This window comes from Eucalyptus grandis, chromosome 3, assembly GCF_016545825.1.
Source record: "Eucalyptus grandis isolate ANBG69807.140 chromosome 3, ASM1654582v1, whole genome shotgun sequence".
In the NCBI taxonomy this organism is placed as follows: domain Eukaryota; kingdom Viridiplantae; phylum Streptophyta; class Magnoliopsida; order Myrtales; family Myrtaceae; genus Eucalyptus; species Eucalyptus grandis.
This window is the reverse complement of record NC_052614.1, coordinates 46618231-46640699: the sequence shown is the minus strand read 5'-3', so window position 1 is coordinate 46640699 and position 22469 is coordinate 46618231. Positions and strand designations below refer to the sequence as shown.

Genomic DNA, 22469 nt, shown 5'->3' with positions numbered 1-22469 from the left:
ACTCAAAAAGTATGGTCTCGGGTTCCAGAAATTACTGCACACTTCTTAGGGAATGTGGAACATATTAAATTTCAGTAATATACTTGGATATAGTATAATTAACACGAAAATATATGATAATCGATTTTCCATCTTGAATTTTCATTTTCATCCTGGCTCCCTCCAATCAACTGAGTGAGGTCGAGAAATAGGACGATAAAAAATCATGGTAGATTTGATCACATTCGATGGTATTTTCAAGTTCGTTACATTATTGAGTCATTCTTTTAGTTGACCGAAGCATAGGACTTATGTAATGTGAGGACCCTCGATAGCGACATGATGTTCCGACGGCAATGGTTAAAAATTAAAGAAATGAGGTAAAATCATGAAAAACTAAAGAATACATTAAATACTTAATTTCTAGTATGGAATGGAAATCAATCGATATTATTAATTTCTCGAATTGAGGTTAAGATTGGATTTCCAACTTAAAAAATTGGTTCTTTATGCGGGTGACCCTAATGAATCCATCTTTTAATCTTGAACATTCAAGATAATAATCAAGGGTAAAGTTTAACCTATTCGAATTAAAAGTTATGCCTTGGATGGAAGAACGACAAAGACGGTGGCCCACGGACCAGGACGTCAAAGAGTCAGTGAGCCGGAATGAGGTTTGCTGATAGGTATCCTTCAAAGAATGGGGATACTGCCGATGCTCTCACGCCAAGAACCGGCCACGGTGGGGACCAAGGAACGGGGAAAGGAAGCGCCGGCGCAAGATGGAGCACCGGTGATGGGAAACTCGTCTGGTCCGATCATTAGAAGACTTGGCAGCAATCGGACGATGGCTTTGGTTGCACGACGAAGGAACCCCAGAGGAAGAATGACACCGTGACAGAGGAGTCGGCAGTGGCGAAGCTCAATCGCGATCTTGACCCAGTAGTCCTCCCTCCACCGACGGGATGAGGATGATTGGCTTGGGATGGAAGGTAGCGCAATGAGGACACGAGAGAGAGAGAGATATAAGGTCGACAAGTCGGTTGAGAGATACTATGTGAAGTACACAGGTCAACCTTGTAGTAGGGTTTTACCCAACCCTCCACCTTCATCCGCAGGTTCGGCTACTATATTAGTCTACCAATTCCTCAAACACCCCTTATTTGATGCAATGGAGTCTACCCTCCCACCCGAAGGGCTCCCTAATTCTAAAGTATAATTTTTTTTCTCCCCCACTCTATTCTCAAGATCTCTATGTAATATTGATTTCCAACATTTTTAAAAATTCACTTTCCTAATTTAGAACTCAAGTTCGACCCAAATATATATATATATATATATATATATATATATATATATATATATATATATATATACCATAAAGGGGTTAGGATCGGAGTACTATATGAGAGAACAAGGAAGTATAGAGATTAACAGATCTATATGAAAGTAGAGAGATGTATCTAAAAGGAGAATAATGTATAAGAACAGGAAAGTAAATAACTTAAATAAAATCGCGAGAATTAAAAATAATGTAAAGACAGAAAGCAATATATATAATATAAAGTAAGAGTATGCATAAACAAAAACAAACCATAAAGGTGGTCTGAACTTGTATTAAATAAAGCTGAAAAGCTGAAAAGCTGAAATTACATGATTGAAAGATGCAAAAACCTAAAGCATCAAGTCATCCACTAGGGCGGTAATCCGCACTCCAGGGAGTATTGATGTTTGTATTACAATAAATGGTTAACCAACTATCATGTAAGTTGGTAACCATGTATAAAACTATGTATGTGAAAACTAACTTACTTTGAAAGCAGGGGATACAAGGTAAGAGAGCTTGGAGATGGAAGAGATGAGGATGGAGAAGGAAGGGATGATGGTTTTCAAGTGAGAGAGAGAGAAGGAAGAGAGAAATCTGGAAAATTTCGAGTCCTCTTCTTCTATGTCGAGTGAATGTATTTATAGAGGGTGCTACAGCGAAAGTGCTACAGTGCTGAACAGTGTAAAGTGAACAGTACTGAGTGAACAGTGTAAGTGAATAGTGAACAGTGTATGTCTACTACGCTCCGGTGTGTAGCCTTTGCGCCGCTTGTAACAGTATTTGCATGTGATGTCTTGGAATTTTAATCTCTATCCAAATTGATCCCGTAACAGTCGTCTTCATTAGTGTTTCCACTGTGATGTGACTGGGAGGATTCGTCTTGACTGTATTGAGATTTGGAAGATCCACATTGTGATTCTTCCGCTTCTAAGAGCATCGTCCTAAGGATGTTGCAGTATTCCTCTCTATTTTGACTGCTGCTGCAACTTGCCATGGATTTTTCCCCGTAAAAACGATGTATTTGATGGGGATGCGATTATTTGGGTTTTCGGCTATTTAGCCATGTTTTAACCACACTTCAGATCCTTGATCAAGAAATTTGAATCCATCCCACCATTTTGTTTTGTATTTTCGGACAAGTACCTTGGTACACCCGGTTTATTGGATGTATTGTATTCAAATTCCTAGGTCATTACCCAAGAGATTCTCGAATATTATAAAGAAATGCATAAGGCATGGGAACCTTATATCATGAGGTGTTGGTATGAAGTGTTCACTGAAAATCTTGTATTCTTGTTTGACTGTGGGGTGTAGTATTATGTCCAAAGGACCAAAGAGATCCCACCAGGAGTCAAACCAGTTTGGTAAGCTTTGTCTTAGGAAGTTGTCTTTGAAGAATAATAACCAGTGTGTTGGAAATTTGTATTCGTCGAAAAAGACGTTCCACCAAGCTTGTTGGTAGTCCCAAGTATGTATATGAGGAGGAGTATGGTAGGCTTTGGGTAAGTCTGGTTTGGAATTTTCTGGGTGTATGGGGTGAGGCTCCCCAGTGTGAGGGGTGTATGACTTTATGGATGGATATAGTGGAATAAATGATATTTTATGTGTTGTTTTTATCAGCAAAGTGAGTGAACCTTGCCGATTCTGTTTCCACTAAAATTTGCTCATAATAAGCAAAGGTTTTGTTTGTATTGTGAGATTTGAAAAGCCAATTTTTTGGAAATATGTTTTCTGCAAATATGATTGGATCTTTATCGAAGAATCCATCTTCCATAGTCAATATTTTTTTAAAAGATGTTTTGGGGAAAAATTTTGATTTTGAGAAGGAGCGGTTGCCTGAGGCTTAATAACCACCTCATTCGAAATTCTTTTGTATTCCGCTTGTTTTTGTGTAGCAAGCGGGGAAGGATTGTTACTTACCTCTATGGCACTTGGATAGCTCTTTCTTTACGTTTTGTAAAGACCGGGCAAGTAACAATATTGTTTCTTTTGGTAGTATGTTGGCTAACGATTAAAGGCTAGTATGGGTTCGATGATATGGGTTCCATTGTCAAAGGTGTTTGCTTTGTAAGAATGTCTGGTTGTTTTCTCGCCATTTGGAGCCATGTCTTGATGGATGTTAAGCCTTTTGGTTTTGGTGGTGTATTGGAAGGTTCGGCGGTGGCTTTGCCTTTGCCTTTATCTTTGTCTTTTTTTGGATCTTGGCATATTGGTATCCCCTGTAAAAATTCTCTTGTGAGAAAATCAGGTAATGAATTTGAAGAACCATTTATAAATTCAATGTCAAAATCAAATACTGAAAGTATGGCTTGCCATCTAGCAAAAATCTGTTTTGATGCAATGTTTAAAACGTCTTTTTGTAAAATGTCTTTGGCTGACTTGCAATCAATTCGTAAGAGAAATTTTTGATTTAGTAAATCTCCTTAGAATTTTGATATAGATAAAACTATAGCAAGTATTTCTTTTTTAATTGTCGAATAATTTTGTTGAGTGGAATTCCAATGTTTTGATATAAACTGAACAACTTGTTCTTTGTTGTTTTTGACTTGTTTGAGAACTCCACCATATCCTAATTCTGAAGCATCTGTTTCAACTATTTTGAAAGTAGAAGGGTCAACAAGGTGTAAGCATGGTATATCTTTTACATGCATTTTGATTTGTTTGACGATGTCTGTATGGACAGAGGTCCAGGGTGGAGGATCCTTACGTAACCTTTGGCGTAAAGGTTTACAAAGGATATTTATATTAGGAAATAAATTTAAAATATAATTGAGACTACCCAAAACCTTTGTAATTGAGTTTTGTCTTTAATCTCATCGGGAATTTATCGGTAAATGAGATTGATCTTTCAATGGGGGTTATAGTATTTAAATGAATGTAATGACCTAAGAATCTAATCTTGGTTTTGAAGAGTGCAATTTTAGTGGGAGAAACTACAAGACCATTTTGTATTATTATTTTTATGAAAGTAGATAAATGTTTGAAATGTTGTTCTATATTGGAAGAAAATACTAGAACATCATCTATATAAACTATGATGTATTCTAAATAAAGATTGAAAATCTCATTCATAATTCTTTGGAATTCTGAAGGGGCATTTTTGAGGCCGAATGGCATAACATTCCATTCATATTGGCCAAAAGGGACTGTAAAGGCTGTATTGTATTTATCCTTATCACTGACCTGTATTTGCCAAAATCCTGACTTCATGTCAAATTTTGAAAATATTTTTTATCTACAAAGTCTATTTAACAAATCTTTTTTATTGGGTATAGGAGATCTTATCCACCTAAGGGCTGTATTAAGAGGTTTATAATTAATGACTAATCTGGGAACTCCTCTTTCAAGTTCAGCATTTTTATTGACATAAAAAGCGAGAACAACTCCAAGGTGATTGGCTTTTTCTTATGAGTTTTTTTATCTAAGAGATCTTGTATTTCGCTTGACAGAATTTCAAAACTTCTTGATTCATTTGTGTTGGGCGAGCTTTGGTAGGTATTTTGTTTTCGAAAAGTCATGTTCATAAGGTAAATCAACGATATGCTTTTTCTTTCCCAAAAGGCATTTGGTAGAGTAGAACATATAGTTTTTTCTATGTGTTTTTGTAGGGAAGCTATTTTCTCTATGATGTTTGGTTTTATAAAATTTTATTCTATTCTTTTGAATTCTAAATCTTCTTTTAAGAATTCAAGTTGATTTTCTTTGTCTTTTATAAGGCAATTTATTTCTGAAATAGAATGTTCTTGTAAAATATTTAGACTTCTCTTTTGTGGTTTTGTTATGAAGTTGAAGGTGATTTTTCTGTTTAGAGTATGGGTTTCAATACCTTCGTTAGTAACTGTAAAGGGTTGTATTAGTTGTATGAAAGGAGTTCCAAGAATTACTTGTTGTCTCATATTTTTAACTAAAAGAAAAGAGATTTTATAAGACAGTTGGTCTTTTATTATTAGAGTTTCGGGTAACTTGTATTGTATATTTAGTTTGTCTCCTGAGGCTGATTTTAAGGATTCAGATGTTTTATCAAAGTATCTTGTTGGAACAAGGCCTTCCTTGATACAATTGAAATCAGCCCATGTATCAAAGAGTGCCGTTGTTTCAATAATATACTCATTATTGATTTTTATCTTAATATTTATTATCCATTTCCTGGATGTGATTTCTGTTAACAACATAAGAAAGGCTGGATCAGAAGTATCTGGGGTACTAGTGATTTCATTTTGGTGATCATTTTTTGTTTTTCCTTTTATGACAAGAGATTTTATATCATAAATTTCTTGTTTCATTTCGATTGGGTTTCTTTTAAGGCTTGTATTTCTAATTTTTGTTGTTTTATTTCGTTTTGGAGATCATTAATATTTATGGGTCTAGATTGTGGTTTTTTGTTTCTATTAAGAATGTCTCTAAGATTGTAGGAAGTATTAGGCTTGGAAGTAATATTCATAGAAGAGTGTAGTCTATCTAAGTATTCTTTTTTGGCTTCTGGGTCAAGTATTTTGTCAGCAGTGTTGAGAAGGAATTCTTCTTCTTTTGTTAAGACGTTTACTTCAGGAATGGGTTTTCCTGGTGAAGCGTCTTCATATTCGGAATCTGAAGAGGATTCTATCTCATTAATCTGAAGACCTTCTTCCTCAATAAGTTCATCAGAAGAAGTATCATCATTTTCTATGAAGATGTTGTTTAACTGATTAAGAGTATCGTCATCTAAAGAAAGTTCATTCAATTTTTTATTAATCCTACAATATTTTGAAATATGACATTTTCTATCACAAGAATAGCATTTAATGTCTTTAAAAAAATTTCTATCAGAATGAGGTCTATTTTGGTTATTCTGGTGTCTTTGTTTATTCCTACGAAGTGGAGGTTTGTTGTGATGTTTCTTTGTTTCTTTTTCAAGAGGACAAGTTCCCTTACATTTTGGTTTTGTTTTTTCATTATAAGAGGGGTCGTATTGAGCACAAAAGTCTCCTAGACTCCTATTGGTAAGGGATTGTTCTTCCTTGAGTTGTTTTTATAATTTGATTGTATTACACATTTGTGTTCCTTGTCTATAAACATAAGAGACTATTTCTCCATAAGAAAGGAGATCATAAGGAATTTGACCGCTGTAATCTTCCCTAATTTTATCTCTAACTTGGTCACCTATAATCTGAGGTAAACCGGCTAAGAATTTTTCTTTCCAAAAGGGTTGATTGTAGTCGGGTCTAATAAGAACCCTTTGAAAGAAAAGCTCTTTGTATTCTCTAAATCTTCCTAAGGATTTGCAACGCATATTGGAAAGGAGATCTTGGTTTCTATCCCTAATATGTGAAGGGTCTCCTACAAAATGTTGTGAAATGGAATAGATAAGGGTATTGACCGCATCTTGGATGAGATGTCCTTGATCATCATCCATGCGTTGGCCAAAATCATCTACCTTATAAGCGGTTAAAATTTGTGTTTTTTGTTCATCTCGTAAGTAATTATCCCACCAACCTTTTAGTTGTCCAAGTAAATCCGGCTACTAAAAGATTAGCAACAAAGCATGGTCGAAACATCTTGCTGTGTTTTGTAGGCATTAGCAATCATTACCATGTTGTTAAGAATGTTCATAATATTGGTTTCTGCAACACCATCAATGTTCCATTCATAGATGGCGTCAGGAGAGTGTTTATTCTGTATTTTTTGCGATGATTCTATTTGGGCAATGTCTGGTGGGGTAGCTCTACTATAATAAAGTTTCCGAGGTTGTCTCCAATTGAGTCTGTTAATCTCATTGACTGACTCATTATTGGAATTATCAGAGTGTTTGGTCAGGGTATTAATAGTGGGTTGGTCTGGAGTGTCTCTAATGATAAGATTCTAGAATTTAGGAGTGTCTAGTATAGGGTCAGGTTCTACCTTAGATTTTCCTAAGAGTTTTTTCTTTTGTTCTATAGCTTTGGCAAATTCTGGGCTAAGATTTTTTGGAAATTCAAAGGCTTTAAAAATGGGTTTTTTGAGTGTGTCAACTTGAGGTGTAATGAGGTGAGTAGGATTTTGGATGGTGGATTCTATCCTATTCAACTGTTTTCCTAGGGTTACTAAATGTTGATTAGTAAAATTGTTTTGTTCAATAACTTTGTGGGTGTATAGAGAGTCTCCTTTGTCTGGAAGCCTAAAGGAAGTGGTCAGAACCTCGCTTTCTCCATGCTGGATTTTTATTCTCCTAAGGGGTGGATGATTGGATTCTATGGTTTCACCATTATCAAGTTTCCATTTGTAATGATGATCTAAAACAAATATTTCTTTTGGTTCAATGAATTGTTCTTCTAACCAATCAAAGAAAAATATATGGACTTCATATTCATATATGTAGTCGTAATATTTTTGTTTGATGTATTTTGCTTTGTCAGCAAAGGTTTTGAAGAACCATTCTCTGATTTGTTTGTTGTTTTCAGAATTAAATTCTTTATTAAGAAAAGTTTTGTTTGGTTCAAAATGTTTTTCTAAAACATTAAACTCGGCATTTATCATTTGTGAATAAGTAGGAGAATGATGAGGAGAATATGTATTTCCTAAGACTGGTTCGGGCGATTCGGGCTGATTTTGTTGATAAACCGGCCTGGAAATCCACGATCTATTATCTAAACCACTAATTTCTGGTTCAAGAGGTGTCTCCCGATTACTTCTCTTTGGTGGAAGGAGGTAAATGTGTTGTATCCCTTGTGGGAGTGTCTCTATGTATACTAGGAGGAGGAGTGTTTCTATGCGTACTAGGGGGAATGGTGATTATAGGAGGAAGATTAGAATTAAGATCTATGGACCTTGTATAAGAATTATGAAAAGAAGGACTAGATCTTGAATCGAAAGATCTTCTGGGAAATCTAATGGTCACTCTTCCTTCTGGATGTTGAATTAGTCGGATCTGTATTTTGAACAACTTGTTGGGGAATTTGGTTTTCTAATTCCCATTGTTCTGGTAAAGTAACATGGTTCCAATTAATAGACCTAGGAATTGTTGTATTAGCTCTAGAAATGTCAGTTTGGAGGAGAAGTGTTTCTCCTCGAGGACTATGTTTGAAAGCATTTTCTCCAAAGGCGGAGGACATGGCTTTATAATGAATTCTATAAACAAGGGCTAAAGGAATAGAACCATCTGCCACTTTGTAATAATGGGTTTTGATTTGGAGTGTTAGGGCTCTAAGAATGTTCTTATCTTTGAGAGAAACAGAGAAATTAGGATAACAATCAAAATGTATAGGCCCTTTACAGAAACTTGTCTCTACTGTACCTAGTATGGACTAATCATAGTTTAAGAGACGTGAATCTCGTAAAACTAAAATAATAGAGGTATTAAGACCTTCTTTTGTAAGAGGTTTGACTCCTACTTGGACTAGTCCTATATGAATGTAGTTGTATTTTTGTTTATGTTTTAGAATAGACTCTTTGTTCAAAAGGTGTATTTTTTCATAAGAATTAGAAAGAGGAACATCTCTTTCTTCAGTAGTTATGACATAGTCTGATTTTTTGAAAAACTTCAACTTTGATTGCTTGTATATTTCCTTAAGCTGTATTTTAGGAATTTCCCAATTTTCTATAGATTTGTTGAAATCTTCTAACCTTACTTCTTCTCTATGTATAGGACTTGGATCTGAGTCCATTTGTGATAGAAAACTAGAGGAAGATGTAGATCTTCTATGTAAACTCATACTTAAGATCGGAATTATTCCTTCTTCGAACCGTTACGAGCTAAACCAACGGTCTAACAGCCACTCAAGGACTTACGGCCCGGACCACTCAGAAACAAGAAGGATGCCAACGAATGGCTCTCGATCTAAGAGTATGTTCTTACAAAGACTATATATATATATAACTCGGGTTTGACCCTAAAAAAATTTAGAACTCGGGGCATTTTGCCAAAGTGAGGGAACTCTTGAAGGTTTCGATAAGTTTACAGCATTGCTTTTTTTCTTAAGTCCAAGTGCCTTTAGCATATTAGGCCAATTTCCATATAACTTGTAAAATTTATTTAATGTGGATATGTTATTACTAAATGAAAATTGTTCCTAGTGCCTGAATGCGATGCGGATGTTGAATTATGATAATATTGATAATTTTGTTTAGAGGTAAAATTCAATTCCTAATTTTCTCACTTAGTGGATGGTAAAACTAAAAAACAAAAAATTTCTGAGCGTCAACACAAGAAATAAGTAGCATCAAAATAAAAGGGCAAAGCAATGCGTAATGAATGGACTAAGATCAAACTGACTTTTTGATAGGTTATTGGTCCGTCATTGGTTTGTCCAAAAGTGGCAATGACCCGCCTTTCCAACAGATTCGGTATTTGAAGAATAATTTAATCCCTTCAACAAGAATGATTATCAAAAAATCTCAACCATCGCCTAAATATAGGGAATAATGCTTTTCCTATAAGAGCTCTTTTACCACTAATCCTATACTCAAAGATCACATTTATGGCATTTCCAGTGTAAATTAGCCTCCCCCGTTGCATTTGAGACACAAGCTTATGACGAACTGAGACTCCACAGTCATTGACAAACAAGGTTCGGTGCCATGAAGAAAATAATTGTGTTAAATACAAAATTCATCATTGACACACCGCCCAAGATTGAAGGGGAGCATGGAAAAGGTATAAATGGAGATGTAGGGTGCGTTTGGTAATTATTCTATTTTTTATAATAATTTTTATCGAAATAATTTTTTTATTCTATTTGTGGGAACAATTTCTGAACAAAAGAATGCGTTTAATAACTGGACAAATTTTTTATTCTCGGAATAAAAATGTGTTTGATAGGATTCTTAATTTTTTTTTTTATTTTTTAAAATTTTAATACTTTTACTATATTTTTCTCTTTTCTCTTTCTTTTTCTTCTTCCTCCTTCTTTGTGGCCAGTCGCTAGTGAGCTCACCAGAGCCTCGGCCTCATCAAGCCAGAGTGAGCCTTAGCCTCACTAGATTTGGGCGAAGCCGAGCCTTGCCGATGGTTGGGCGAGGATTATGAGGAGAGCCTTGCCCATCCATCAGCGAGGCTCAGCCTCACCAGAACAGGGCAAGGCCAACCTCGCACCACCTGCACACAAAATGTTTTCAGTGTCTTACCCAGTGCTTAGAGAAATCCCAAATGCATATCTTTCATGCTCATTGAACCAAATTATGCACAAGAAAAAGTTCCAAATTGAATTCAACACCACAACAATTGAAATTTTTAAATTTAGCAACAATACAATTTCCATCAAGTAAAGCCACTACGCAACCAAGACGGAGACAAATGCAGGACATCAAATGCAAAAAGCCATTAGCTAATAACACCCGTTGTCATAGAATGACAGGCACAAAGCTTAATGCGGCCGATAGTAAGCGTACACCGTGTAAAACGTCTGGAGGAGGGTAAGCTGCAAGAGGATAATGGCAGCAAAGAGAGAGAGGCATGTCCACGGACTACTGAAACGTTCGCGGATGAGGCTTCTCCACCAGACGCTGTACTTGCTTTCGTAGTACTGCTCGCAATACTCATTCACCTCCTTGATTTCGTTGTACAAGTAGCCCAGATCGAGATCGTAAATGAGCTCTCTACACTTCATAAAAAGTTCCGCCACCTCGTTTTCGCTTCCCAGGTGATTGATGATCCCGTGCTTGCGGAAGATCTGAATGTCCCTGGGGCTATTGACCAAACTGTCCCAGAACATTAGATAATTCGTGAAGAAGGGCTCGGGGTGTTGGACGCTCATTTCGTACACAACGAAATTCAAAAGGAGAGAGATGGTATTGTCGTTGATGGACAACTGAGGGACCCGTAGGGTGTTGTGATCAAACTCGATGTCCAGTAAGTCGTGACCCTTCCGCTTCTTGAATTGCATGCCCGCCTCTTGGAGCTCCGATGCGAAGTGTCGGACAAGGCCCTCATACTGCCATTGGGATTCAACCGCGACTTGACTTCACTCTTTCCCTTCTTGAGGACTTTCTCACTCACCGATTTGACGAAGGTAGAGCGGAAAACATCGAGCAGATGAGCCTTGGGTTTGTTGGTGTCCAACTTAGATGCAGCATTGTGCTGGGGCAACAGCGGGTCGAAGAAGGTGACTGCGAGTACTTCCAGCGGCACAGCGTGTTGATGATCAATTTCGTTCTTCTTATTGATTAGCTCGTACAGTTTCTCAAGAATGAAGAAAGGTAGTTGGTTCACAAGCAGTAGGAGGTCGCGTCGAAGGGCTGTTAGAGTCTGGGGGTTGGTGAAAATCGGATCGTACTCAGTTGCCACCTCAGGTGACTGCAAGCAAAAACGACCAATGATGTAAGCTAAAGGTAACGGAAGTTAAATTGATGCCTAACTTGGCCTTTTAAAGAATGCATGACAAACCAAAATTTCTGTTTCATAAATAATTTTTCTATTCCAGACTTGTTTTTGAAATAGAAATCCGTTTGATAAAATTATTTCATTTTTCTATTTCTAAAATAGATTTTTGTTTTATAAATAGGTTTTGAATAGAAATTAGAAGTAAAAAATTTACTTTTCTATTTTTGAAATAGAAATGAGAAATAAAAATTATTCTCATCGTTCGTCCCGTTATGAATTGGTCATCCATTTGTTGCCATCGACCATCGTCTGCCGTTCGCCGGCCACCGCTAGTTGCCGGCCACCTTCCGTCGATCATTGCCACCCTGATTGTTGGCCACCATCACCACCACCAGTTGCCAGCTATCGGTCGCCGCCGTCCAAAATGGAGAAATTTTATGTCGTTATCAAACGAATTTCTATTTTTAGAGTAGAAATTTTGTATCATTATCAATCATGTATTTTTGCTTACTCATCTAAAAATAGAAATAGAAAAATCTATTTCTCTTCCATAAATTAATTTCTGGCTAGAATGGTTATCACGCCCTTCTAATGAAAAATTCTTTTGGATCGGTGGACAAGACAAGAAGTTGTAGATAGAGTCATAAACCACAATTAATTTACTCAAAAAAGTTAAAATCTAATAAATGAAGGACATTGTTTAATATTTAAATACGGCACTACCTGGGGGTTGAAACGCTGGTGGTAAAGGCGCAATAGTTCAACCACGAAGCAACCATCAACCACCATCATCTCCACGAATTCCTCGCTGCTTGGGTCACCAAAACTCTCGGAATAGCAGGCCCTCGTTTTTTGCTCCAATATCTGCATGGCTTCCGCAAGGTCATCCAAAAGCATGGCTTTCACCATCCAACCGCCATTATCGTGTTCATCACGTTCGCAGCCATCGGACGCTCTCTGCCCCTCGGTTGTCCTCGACACATCTCCGTCCCTTCCCCTCCGCTCCAACTTGCCTCCCAGAAGGCGGAATAGAAACCGCATCTTGAGATCACTACCGAATGAGCTATAGCTATAGAATCCCTGTCGATTATATATGTAGAGGGGACCGATATCTACCATTTCTCCATGGAATGCGGAATCGCGAACACAACTCCACTTCTCAGGGACTTTACCGATGGTCCATGTACTCTTCGCATCAGGAGCGAGCCCTTGGTCGAGGTACCACTTGATTTTGAGGACCCACTCTGGAGATTGATGGTTGTCGTTATCGCCCGTAGCCATTGTGGAAAGAATGTAAAGCCCCAAAGAAATGGAGAAACTCCAGGCGGAATCAAAGGTATGTGTATGACTCGAGATCAAACTTTAATTCCTCAAAGACACATATGCAAGCGTTGGAGACATTAAATATTAGTGGGGCTTTTGCTTCAGGGAATGGCAGTCGAGTGTTCAGGCAAGTAAAAAGGGGTGGAGACAGAGGGAGACAGAGGCGGGGCCCCGCGCGCGCACCACTTTACCTAAAGCACAAGAAAGGAACGAAAGATCTTTGCTACAACGAATTCTGCTTACATGCGTGCTGACTTCTTTCACCAAGAATTGTGTTTGCAATTGAAAATAGGAGAGGGTGTCAAAGGATATATACCTGATATATGTTCACACACGAACGGTACTGCAATTGAAAATAGGAGAGGGTGTCAAAGGATATATACCTGATATATGTTCACACACGAACGGTACTGCAATTGAAAATAGGAGAGGGTGTCAAAGGATATATACCTGATATATGTTCACACACGAACGGTACCGATAGGGTTAATACATTAAAAATTTCCAAACCGATGACAAATTTATCCTGAATTGATGACAAATCTATCCAAAACTAATTTTTTAACTATAAAAAATTTCAAACTGATACATCCGTGATAAATTTACCTAAAACTAATTTTTTACCATTAAAAATCTCAAATTAATACATCCACAATAAATTAATCCCAAATTAACTTTTTGACTACAAAAAAACCTATTTGTATACCTGTGACAAATTTAACAGCTGTTAACTTCCATCAAATTTTACCATTAATTTGCTCACGTGGATGACACATAGGGTAATGTGCCAAGACTACGTGAAAAATCCACAAGATTAATGCAAAGAAAAATCTCAAATTTATCACGATTGTGCCATTAAATTTATCAAAAAAATATCGTTAAATTTGTCACAGATTATATTTACCCTACATGGACTTGCCGCATCATCATACTATGTCACAATGTGTCATCCACATCAGCTAATTTAGTGGTAAAATTTGACGAAAGTTAATCGAAGGTAAATTTATTACAAACATACCAGCTTATGATTTTTTATGGTAAAAAAATTCATTTGGGTTTTTTATGGTAAAAGAAATAGTTTTTGATAAATTTATCACATGTATACTAGTTTTGAGTTTTTTGCCGTCAAAAAATTAATTTGAGGTAAATTTATTGCAATGTACCAGTTTTGGGTTTTTAGGATATTAACCATTACCAATAAGACAAAAAAATCTAAGTACTGCAAATTTAATTTGCATGTGATCCCACTTCATCCAACAAAAAATGTACTTATAGAAACCCATTTTAAAAGGCTAAATCAAGAAATTGCTATATTTATTGTAGAAATCCATGCTTCATGGCTAAATTGGAGGATCTTTTCCATGCCATTAAATTTTAATTTGTGTTAATCAGGGTAAAAAATGACGGACAATAACTTTTTCAAATACCTTCTTAACTAGTTATCAATATTTTTATAAAATTATGAACCTTTTAAGTAATTTGCAAATTATCAATTTTCATTTCCATAACTCATAACGCTTCAAATATTTTAATAATCTCATATGCAATTATCAACCTAAATAAGATAAATTACCAACTAGTTTTGGGTTATCAACTCTCATTTGAGCGCCTTATCAATGTTTAATTGTGTTTTTTGTTAACTTACATAGATAATAACTCGTTTGAGGACTAAGGTTACAAAGTTCTTATAAAGTTAGAGAAGGGAGCATACATGAAAAAATATGGTATGGACCCGTTTGAGGACTCCAATAACAGTGGCAAGGGCTCCATCACCCTCGCTTTCATCTGTCTCCATCTCAGAAAGTGATCTACAAGAGAATCCAAATTGTTGACAGCTTGAAGCAAAGTAATGATATCTTTCCGTCAGTATCAAATTGTCCTTATGCTTTGTCCATGCCTAAAATAACAGGAGAATTCATATATTTAAAAGGGTAACTCAAAATAACTATAGAGAGATTCCGTCAGAAGGAACAAATACTCCTCTACCTAGCTAAATTTCCTGCTTCCGAAATATGGCTTTTTACTTCAAAATCCACATGGTGTTTGGGGCATAAAAAGCCAATGACAATGTCATTTATTGAAGCCAAAAACTAACTGAAAACCCCACGTTTAATTCAGGATTTAAAATTTCAATCAAATCAGAGACAGCCAATACAGCATGAAACATGGGATTGTGACATGTTGTAGGTATATTCTTTGATTTCTTGATAGAACAAAAACACCTGAAAGCATAAGCATTGCTAAATTTATAGAAAAGTAGTAGATTGGTGGAATCATTCTTCATACAGCCAACCACATGTATGCAGAATGATTCAAACCCAACACCCCCCCACCAAAAAAGAAGAAGAAGGGGAAGCACAACATAACTGAACAATAATTCTCATGCAACCCGATCCCAAAAATGAAAACACAGACTAATATTAAACTCCTGACAGAAAGAAAAGGATAATAGACAAGCAAAACAAAACCAAACACTAATAGTGTGAAAACCACATCCAAAATTTACCTTGGGGAATTTAAAAGACAAATCATGATCACCTTCATTAAAATAAAAATAATAATAATAATAATAAAACTTTGAGAGCAACCATGTAAGAATCTGTTTGGGAGTTATTTTGAAATCCATTTACCTTCTCTGTATCATCTAATATCAGTACATAACTTTCTTGGCCCAGCACCACATCAAGTCCTTTTTGGTGTCTTTGGGTACCATCGTCTCGGGAGATCACTCTTTCATGGAATTACTCTCTTTTGGGGTCAAGTAGCTTAGCCATTTCCAGGGCGTAGGATCAATCGCCCATTGTGTATATATACATCTCGAACATTTCACTAGCTTCCTTTAAGAAGGTCCGCACAAAGGGTCTCAACTTGGTCATTGTATGCATATGCTCCAAGATGAAGAGGCTGCCTTTAGAGATGTCTGCCCATTAAATGTAAGAGTAAATCCAACAATCAAGACAAGAACCAGGACTTAGAAATGTGCCCAGAATATAAACAAGAAAATAAGACACAAGGAAACTTGTAGTATGGCTTGTGGCACCACATAAAACGAAAATTCACAGGCCAAACAGAATCCAAACTGGCACGAAAGGGTATAACTTCCCGAGAATCTACTTTGCCTCTCAGGTGTTCCTCCTCTGAACTAATATGGGCAAGCGAAGTTGAATTAAGGAGTGTATGATCAAAGTCAAGGATCAAGTAAAGCTTTTTGTAACGTAGTAAATTTTTCATATCGGTCTTCCGCAATCAAGCAATCTCATCATTAGCAAGCCATAAACCCTGCATATACAAGTACTAATACATCATATCCATCTAAAATAAAAATGGTAAAAGCTAAACATAAATGACAAACCAAAAATCAAACATTTCCTTCTGCAGAAAAGAGAATGTAATGGTCATCCCCTGAGCCATTTCAGAGAAATGAACATCTTGATCCATGATTCAAGATGATTTTACAACTCTAATTGATACGTACGTTTCCATCTTGGACCATACTGTCCGACAATGGCAAAACAGAAACTTCTTGCATATAAAATAGCTTCTGAGGTGCTGGACTTATGCTAGTCTGACACAAGTCTGCTCCTTTGATCCTCTAATGGAAAAGAATCACCACTAGATGGCATCCACATTAGCTAATATGGAAAATAAAGAAATTGCTGAATTGCTGAATCCAGAATAGGACATGGCAATCAGTAGAACATAAATTTCATGTTTTAACTAAATTCACAAAGCAAACGAGACACGTGTAAGGGATTAAAGAGCTACTTTTCCATTTAGAATGAGAACCGATTGAAATTAAGCCACAACTTATCATTGTTCATTCATTTCCTAAAAGGAAAGAAAGATATATTACAAGCAAAACACTGCTCAAAATCACTAGTTACCAAACAGTTCAGGAACCCTCCCTTCTTCACCCCGTTCCGACCTCTCTCAAAACTTATAAACTATATAAGATATGTAGAAAAGGCGGAAGCTTTCGACTTTAGGATATGATGTCTTACCTTATGTATATAGCCAAATGTTACACCTGATTTCTCTTCAAGGGATTTGCCACAACGCATGCACATTCCCCCGAAAGAACCAGGATGTGAACAGGAATCCTGATTTATGGTTGTTTCTGCACATTAGCAAATGCCCGATATTATCTGGTCATCCTAGAGGAAAATAAAAGTAAAGCAGCGAAAGAGGATCAGTGACTAAAAACCAACTGCTAACTCATAATTAAGATTATTCTGTCATTTTAAACTAGAGCTGAACACAGACTTGTGGGTTTCGAGTCAGCAGTTAAAAACTGGATAACTAAAATCAATACTTCCCCTGCTGCCACTTCACAATTGTGCCACTAAGCATGTCAAGGATTCCATCACGTGTCAAAATAAAAGACTAAGTTATCATGCTAAAGGTTAAGCCAAACTAAACCACTCAAGCTCATGACATTCATCCTCTACCTTATTTAATCACCAATTGGGTTGTCTGACTGCAGTTAAGAACCTTTACATATGAATAAGAAGGATTGCAGAACTTAGCATATGGCCATTCCTAGAGCAAAAAATTAGACTTGCAAGGTAAAACAATCTTCCTAGTTACACCACAATGAAGAATCTTCCACTGTTCTTCCCCATGGTTACAATTAATGCATTCTAAAGTTAAATATAATGTTGACAGGTCATTAGGCTGCAAGTTCAGCAAACGATGTTCTATTCATCTATATGTATGTGGTCACCTTAATTGTGTATGGGCTCATGCGCACAAGAGCATGTGAGCATATCTCCACGATCATTATAATTCGAATTCAGGCGACCTATTAAACTCAACTCTTCAGGCCCATACATGAAATTGCCAAGCCACTTTTCTTATAAGTAAATGAAAGTGTCAACTGTCGAGTCAATAGTAAGCTAGCATATTAGAGGTCCTAGTTAATACATTATATCTAGGGGTGTCAAGAACCGAACCGAAAACCGAACCGAACCGAAATATCTTTTATCGGTTCGGTTTTTATCGGTTAACCGAACCGAACGGAACCATGAACCGATAAAATCTCTTTTATCGGTTCGGTTTATTCTCTCCCGTCCCGTCGGTCCCGACTCTAGGTTTTATTCTGTCTCGACTCTGGCCCTCTCCTCTCGTCTCGTGTCTCCTCTTGGTCGGCTTGGAGGTGCAACGGCGACGGCGGCAGGGACGACGACTGCAACGGCGACGGCGGTAGGGACAGCAATAGCCATATAAAAGCCCCTCGCCACCTCCCTGTCCGAGTCGTCCACCTCCAATTCCTACTCCGCCGCCGCCGCTTCCTCGCCCTCTTCCTCTCCTTCTCTCTCTCGAGCCATCGAAGGTACCTCCTCTCTTTTGAGTTCACCTCTTCTCATCCATCGCTTCCTGCGATCATGGGTCGTCATCCTCGAGGTTCCGGTTTTTACTATCGCATCTCTAGCTCGATGTGCCCGGCTTTGTTTGGTAGTTTTCGGTTCACCTGTTTCGGTTTTGCCGATGCTTGGACTTCGAAAGATGCGATTTTTTTTTTTTGTGCGGATTGACGTCCTTGTGGTTTGCGAATGGTGTCGGATCTCGGTCGGTGGTGTTGGTGTCTCGATCTTGTAGTTGAAGGGACAAAATTACACCGGGTCGGATCTTATTTTCGTAGGGAAGCATGCGTTGGCTGGAATTGAGCTTGTTGATGGACTAAAGGGTCCTTTCTTTTTCACGCTTTGAAGGAGATTAGATGGTCGGAGAGGAAAGATGTGAAGTGTCCGCCCGTTTGTATCCGGTTGGGAGGAAGCGATTTGTGGGCTCGGGGAATTATTTAGTTGTTTTGTAGTAGCATCGGTTGCTTCCTCTTTTTGCCCAAATGGACGGAAGTATTTCTCATAGATCAGTTCTGTTCACTTTAATCCAAGTCTTTCGAAGCGATGATTGGTTGGGTGGAGTCTGGCGAACGGAAGGGAAGTGAAGCTGTTTAATTTTATGTTATTGCCTCGATGTAATGTGACTTCATTTTGATTTGCAGCGTTAAGTTACCAAGAGGAGTGAAGATGGCTTATGCTATGAAGCCGACGAAGCCGGGATTGGAGGAACCTCAGGAGCAATTTTATTTTAATTGTTTTGGTCGGGGTATACAAAAGAAAGGAGCAAAGATTGTGGTTATTGGGCTTAGCATGCACACAACTCCTGTGGAGATGCGTGAGAAACTTGCCATTCCCGAGGCAGAATGGCCTTGAGCCATTGGAGAACTCTGTAGTTTGAATCATATAGAAGAAACGGTTGTAATATAATGGAGATATATGTTGTCGCTTTGTCTTAGCATCGTGGGGTTAAAGAAGTGACTGAATGGATGTCTAATGTGATTTACTTTTGCTCCTTGGCATGACTATAATTTGGATTCTTGCAATAATTAATTGCCCTATGATACTTATTTTATGGATGAAAAGCACTAGTTTCCTTTGAGTTCTTGTTAATCCGAGATTCTTTCTTCTTTTTCTCTTCTTCTTTGGTGAACAGAATTCCTGTTTCAGAGCTTTGTCAACATCGATTTTTGTTGTACAATGGGGATGCTACACAGCATCTTTTTGAAGTCTTAGCAGGTCTTGATTCTCTTGTCCTTGGAGAAGGACAATTTCCTAGACTAAATGGGTATACTTGCTGAGTGAAATGTGATGTGAGGCATAAAGACTATAGTAGAACATTCAGATAAAAAGATAAGTTGTTAGCATACTTTATCACGATTTCATATGCTTATGGCTGTATTTACGAATCACTAGTGTAAAAAAAAAACACTTCAAATCGCTACACTACATGTAGGACCAAATATTCCTTCTGGGAACAAATTAAGATTGGAAAAGCTAAAAGTAGGGCAGTTTTTTATCCAGACCAGTTGCCCATGAAACCCAAAAAGTCAAAAGTGAAGCTTTTGCTTCCTTTTGAAACCCAACTAGATTGGAAGCAATGCAAAACATAGATGTTCGTTTCTTGAATATAGCACAAAAACTAGAGAGAACATCAATCAATGCTTCTGGAGCTTATATAGAAGGTAAGCCGTCCCGAAAAAAAAAAAAAAAAAAAAAAAAAAAAAAAAAAAAACCCAAAATTTGAAAACCGAAAAACCGTTCAGTTCAGAAATTTTCTCTAACGGTTCGGTTCGGTTCGGTTTTTCAAAAAAACCAAACCGAACCGAACCGTTTACACCCCTAATTATATCACAAAATTTCTAACTCTTTACGTCCTTCTTAAGATACCTAAGCTAAGAACAGCATCAGACTCATCTCATTCTAAATTAGAAGCAATTTACCAGTATCAACCTGTTTAGAATGTCAATCATAACAAGTTTTTTAGACCTTCGCATAAAAAATACCCAAACATCTATATGAATGAGGGAGATTGATGTGATAAAGGTTGTTCTTCCAAGAGCTGCATGCAGAGTCCATCTTTGGTGGGCTTTCTACTTTCCTATATAGAGTTTCCTACTGTTTTCATATATCTAACCAGGTAAATGCATCTTTCCATTACATAACATTGTGCACGATTAAAGTTAACAATAAGAAAGAGCTGTGCTTGATAACATCCACACACATTATCCACATTGTTAAGCTAATACACCTATGTCACAGGCCAAAAGTAGCGACACCTGTATGTAAATTAAAAATGAACTAAGCACAGCCTACACCTGAGACAAAGCTAGGTAAAGGACATTTCTTCCTCCAGAACCAACCAAAGCTTCGCATTCAAGGCAGAAGCTCATTCACAAAATTCTTGAACTAGAAATCGACTAATAATTGTGTGATGTATCTTAAGTAGGCTGAGATCAAGAATTTCCTACCCTCTAAAGACCATTGTCACAGGAATAAAAGAAACTGACATGGATACACATTTAGTCTGGAGGACTTCTTACATATAATTTGTTCTGAATCTACAATTTGTTCTGAATATTCACGTGAAGTTGACCCCTCAGGTTCCTCCAAAATTTCCAGTTTCTTTGCCTTGAGCCTCTTTATCCTGGCAACAAACTTGTTAGTTAAAACTCGATGGAAGCCAAGGCACCTGCCCTGTTGATAAAATATAGGTATAACAAAAAGATGAAAAAGATCCAATATCATTGAACTCTGACACGGTTGCGCATTCAAATTAAGAGAGCTGATTTCGTGTAGACATAAAATCCAAAAGTTACAGATAGAAGACCAGAAAACTATAGACACCAGAATTGGACAATGCCACATAACCATTCTAAAATTGGTATGAACTGTTCACTGCAGACATCAAAACTATCATCGGACAATACCTTTCGCTTTCATGATCACTCTCGTTGTCAGTTTCGTCATCAGCCGATGAACCAGATGTACCAGTAGAACCAGAACCTAACTGTGCATCGAGGTAGGATGCGAAGTCATCGCTGCTAGATGAATGCACTGGTGAATCCGTCACAAGACTCATCTGAAGCAGGATACATTCGATATACAAACCATATCAAATTTCGAATACTGAATGCCCATTTTGGAGAAGATGAATATGGAAGCAACAAAGCAAGGTGGAAATAACAGTCATCGAATCAAAAACAGAAGTCACCAGATCAGGACCATTAGACACCCTTTTTGCAAGCTCAGGTTGGGAAGGGGGAAGCTAAGAACGGGATAGAAGACCCTTCAGACCTCAATTAGGATACACTGCCACTAGGTCAAAGCCTTGATCCATATACACCAATCAGTCAAAATGGTGAACACAGTCAGCACTTTCCACCCACACGAAGATAAATGCCAATAAATGTGTTGGGGCAAAGGTTTGCCCCGCCACTGCCGCTCCAGCGACCCGTGCATTGCAGGGCAATCTGCCGTGTCCCCATCCCCACACCGCCCTCACAGGGCAAGGAAATGCTCCCTCACAAAGAATTACAGACAATTCCCCAAATCTTGTCTAAATCCACCTGTATTTTCCACTAATATTGAATATCCAGCAACAAAAACCAGAAACAAAAACAAGAAAACAAATAAGCACCACATATGAGAAGCCATCATAGAATTTTCTTGAAGTGTAATAGCGCACGCCCCTCTATCAAATCCTACAAGACAAGATCTTCCTACACCTCTTGCCTCATGTGAGGAAAATCTAGCGATAACTCCTCCGGATATTCAATCCCTATCGATCGCAGTTCCCCACCCAAAAATTCGACAAGAATCTCCGAGGCGGACCGACGAGACCATGCCCCACTGTCCACTCGACACTGTTCACGCTTAAACGGAGTCCAGGGAGAGAGGAGGGCACCTTCAGGTGTCGGTGGTGCGACGGAGAGGAGTCGGCGCCGAGACGGCGGCGGCGGCGGCGGCGCCGGCGGCGCCGGCGGGCCGGCGAGGTCCGGCGCCGGTTCTGCGAGCAAAAGGCGGTTAACTCGTCGCGGATGAGAGAATTAGGGCTTCAATTGAGGGCGGAAATTGAAACCAACGGACGACGATACCGGTTTGACCCAAAAAGTACGGTCTCGGGTTCCAGAAATTACTGCGCACTTCTTAGGGAATGTGGAACATATTAAATTTCAGTAATATACTTGGATATAGTATAATTAACATGAAAATATATGATTATTGA

At 37.8% G+C, this 22469-nt stretch overlaps 2 protein-coding genes and 2 long non-coding RNA genes across 5 annotated transcripts; 1 reads left to right on the top strand and 3 right to left on the bottom strand.

Annotated features, from left to right (window-relative positions):
* Positions 1 to 10623: 10623 nt before the first annotated feature.
* Positions 10624 to 13048, bottom strand: LOC120285933 (UPF0481 protein At3g47200-like). Its single transcript, XM_039309665.1, has 3 exons — positions 12303 to 13048; positions 11077 to 11552; positions 10624 to 10957 (listed from the first exon to the last, which is right to left on the bottom strand). Exons 1-3 carry the CDS (start codon positions 12858 to 12860, stop codon positions 10624 to 10626), a joined length of 1368 nt encoding a protein of 455 aa, XP_039165599.1. The 5' UTR covers positions 12861 to 13048.
* Positions 13049 to 14616: 1568 nt separating this feature from the next.
* Positions 14617 to 17013, bottom strand: LOC120292150. The gene is made up of 3 exons (XR_005549838.1): positions 16904 to 17013; positions 15533 to 15822; positions 14617 to 14799 (listed from the first exon to the last, which is right to left on the bottom strand). It is a non-coding gene; the product is annotated as an uncharacterized LOC120292150 (long non-coding RNA).
* A 1170-nt stretch (positions 17014 to 18183) lies between these two features.
* Positions 18184 to 19258, top strand: LOC104437545. Its single transcript, XR_724417.3, has 2 exons — positions 18184 to 18234; positions 18907 to 19258. It is a non-coding gene; the product is annotated as an uncharacterized LOC104437545 (long non-coding RNA).
* Positions 19259 to 20424: 1166 nt separating this feature from the next.
* LOC120292149 (RNA polymerase II C-terminal domain phosphatase-like 4) lies at positions 20425 to 22315 on the bottom strand. Of its 2 annotated transcripts, none has more exons than XR_005549837.1 (3): positions 22149 to 22315; positions 21172 to 21323; positions 20425 to 20888 (listed from the first exon to the last, which is right to left on the bottom strand). XR_005549837.1 is itself a non-coding variant. In XM_039310152.1 (3 exons), exons 1-3 carry the CDS (start codon positions 21467 to 21469, stop codon positions 20729 to 20731), a joined length of 315 nt encoding a protein of 104 aa, XP_039166086.1. In that variant the 5' UTR covers positions 21470 to 21822; the 3' UTR covers positions 20425 to 20728. The 2 variants fall into 2 exon arrangements, 1 of the variants encoding a protein (XP_039166086.1); XM_039310152.1 differs by lacking the exon at positions 22149 to 22315 and adding an exon at positions 21467 to 21822.
* Between the last annotated feature and the right edge of the window lie 154 nt (positions 22316 to 22469).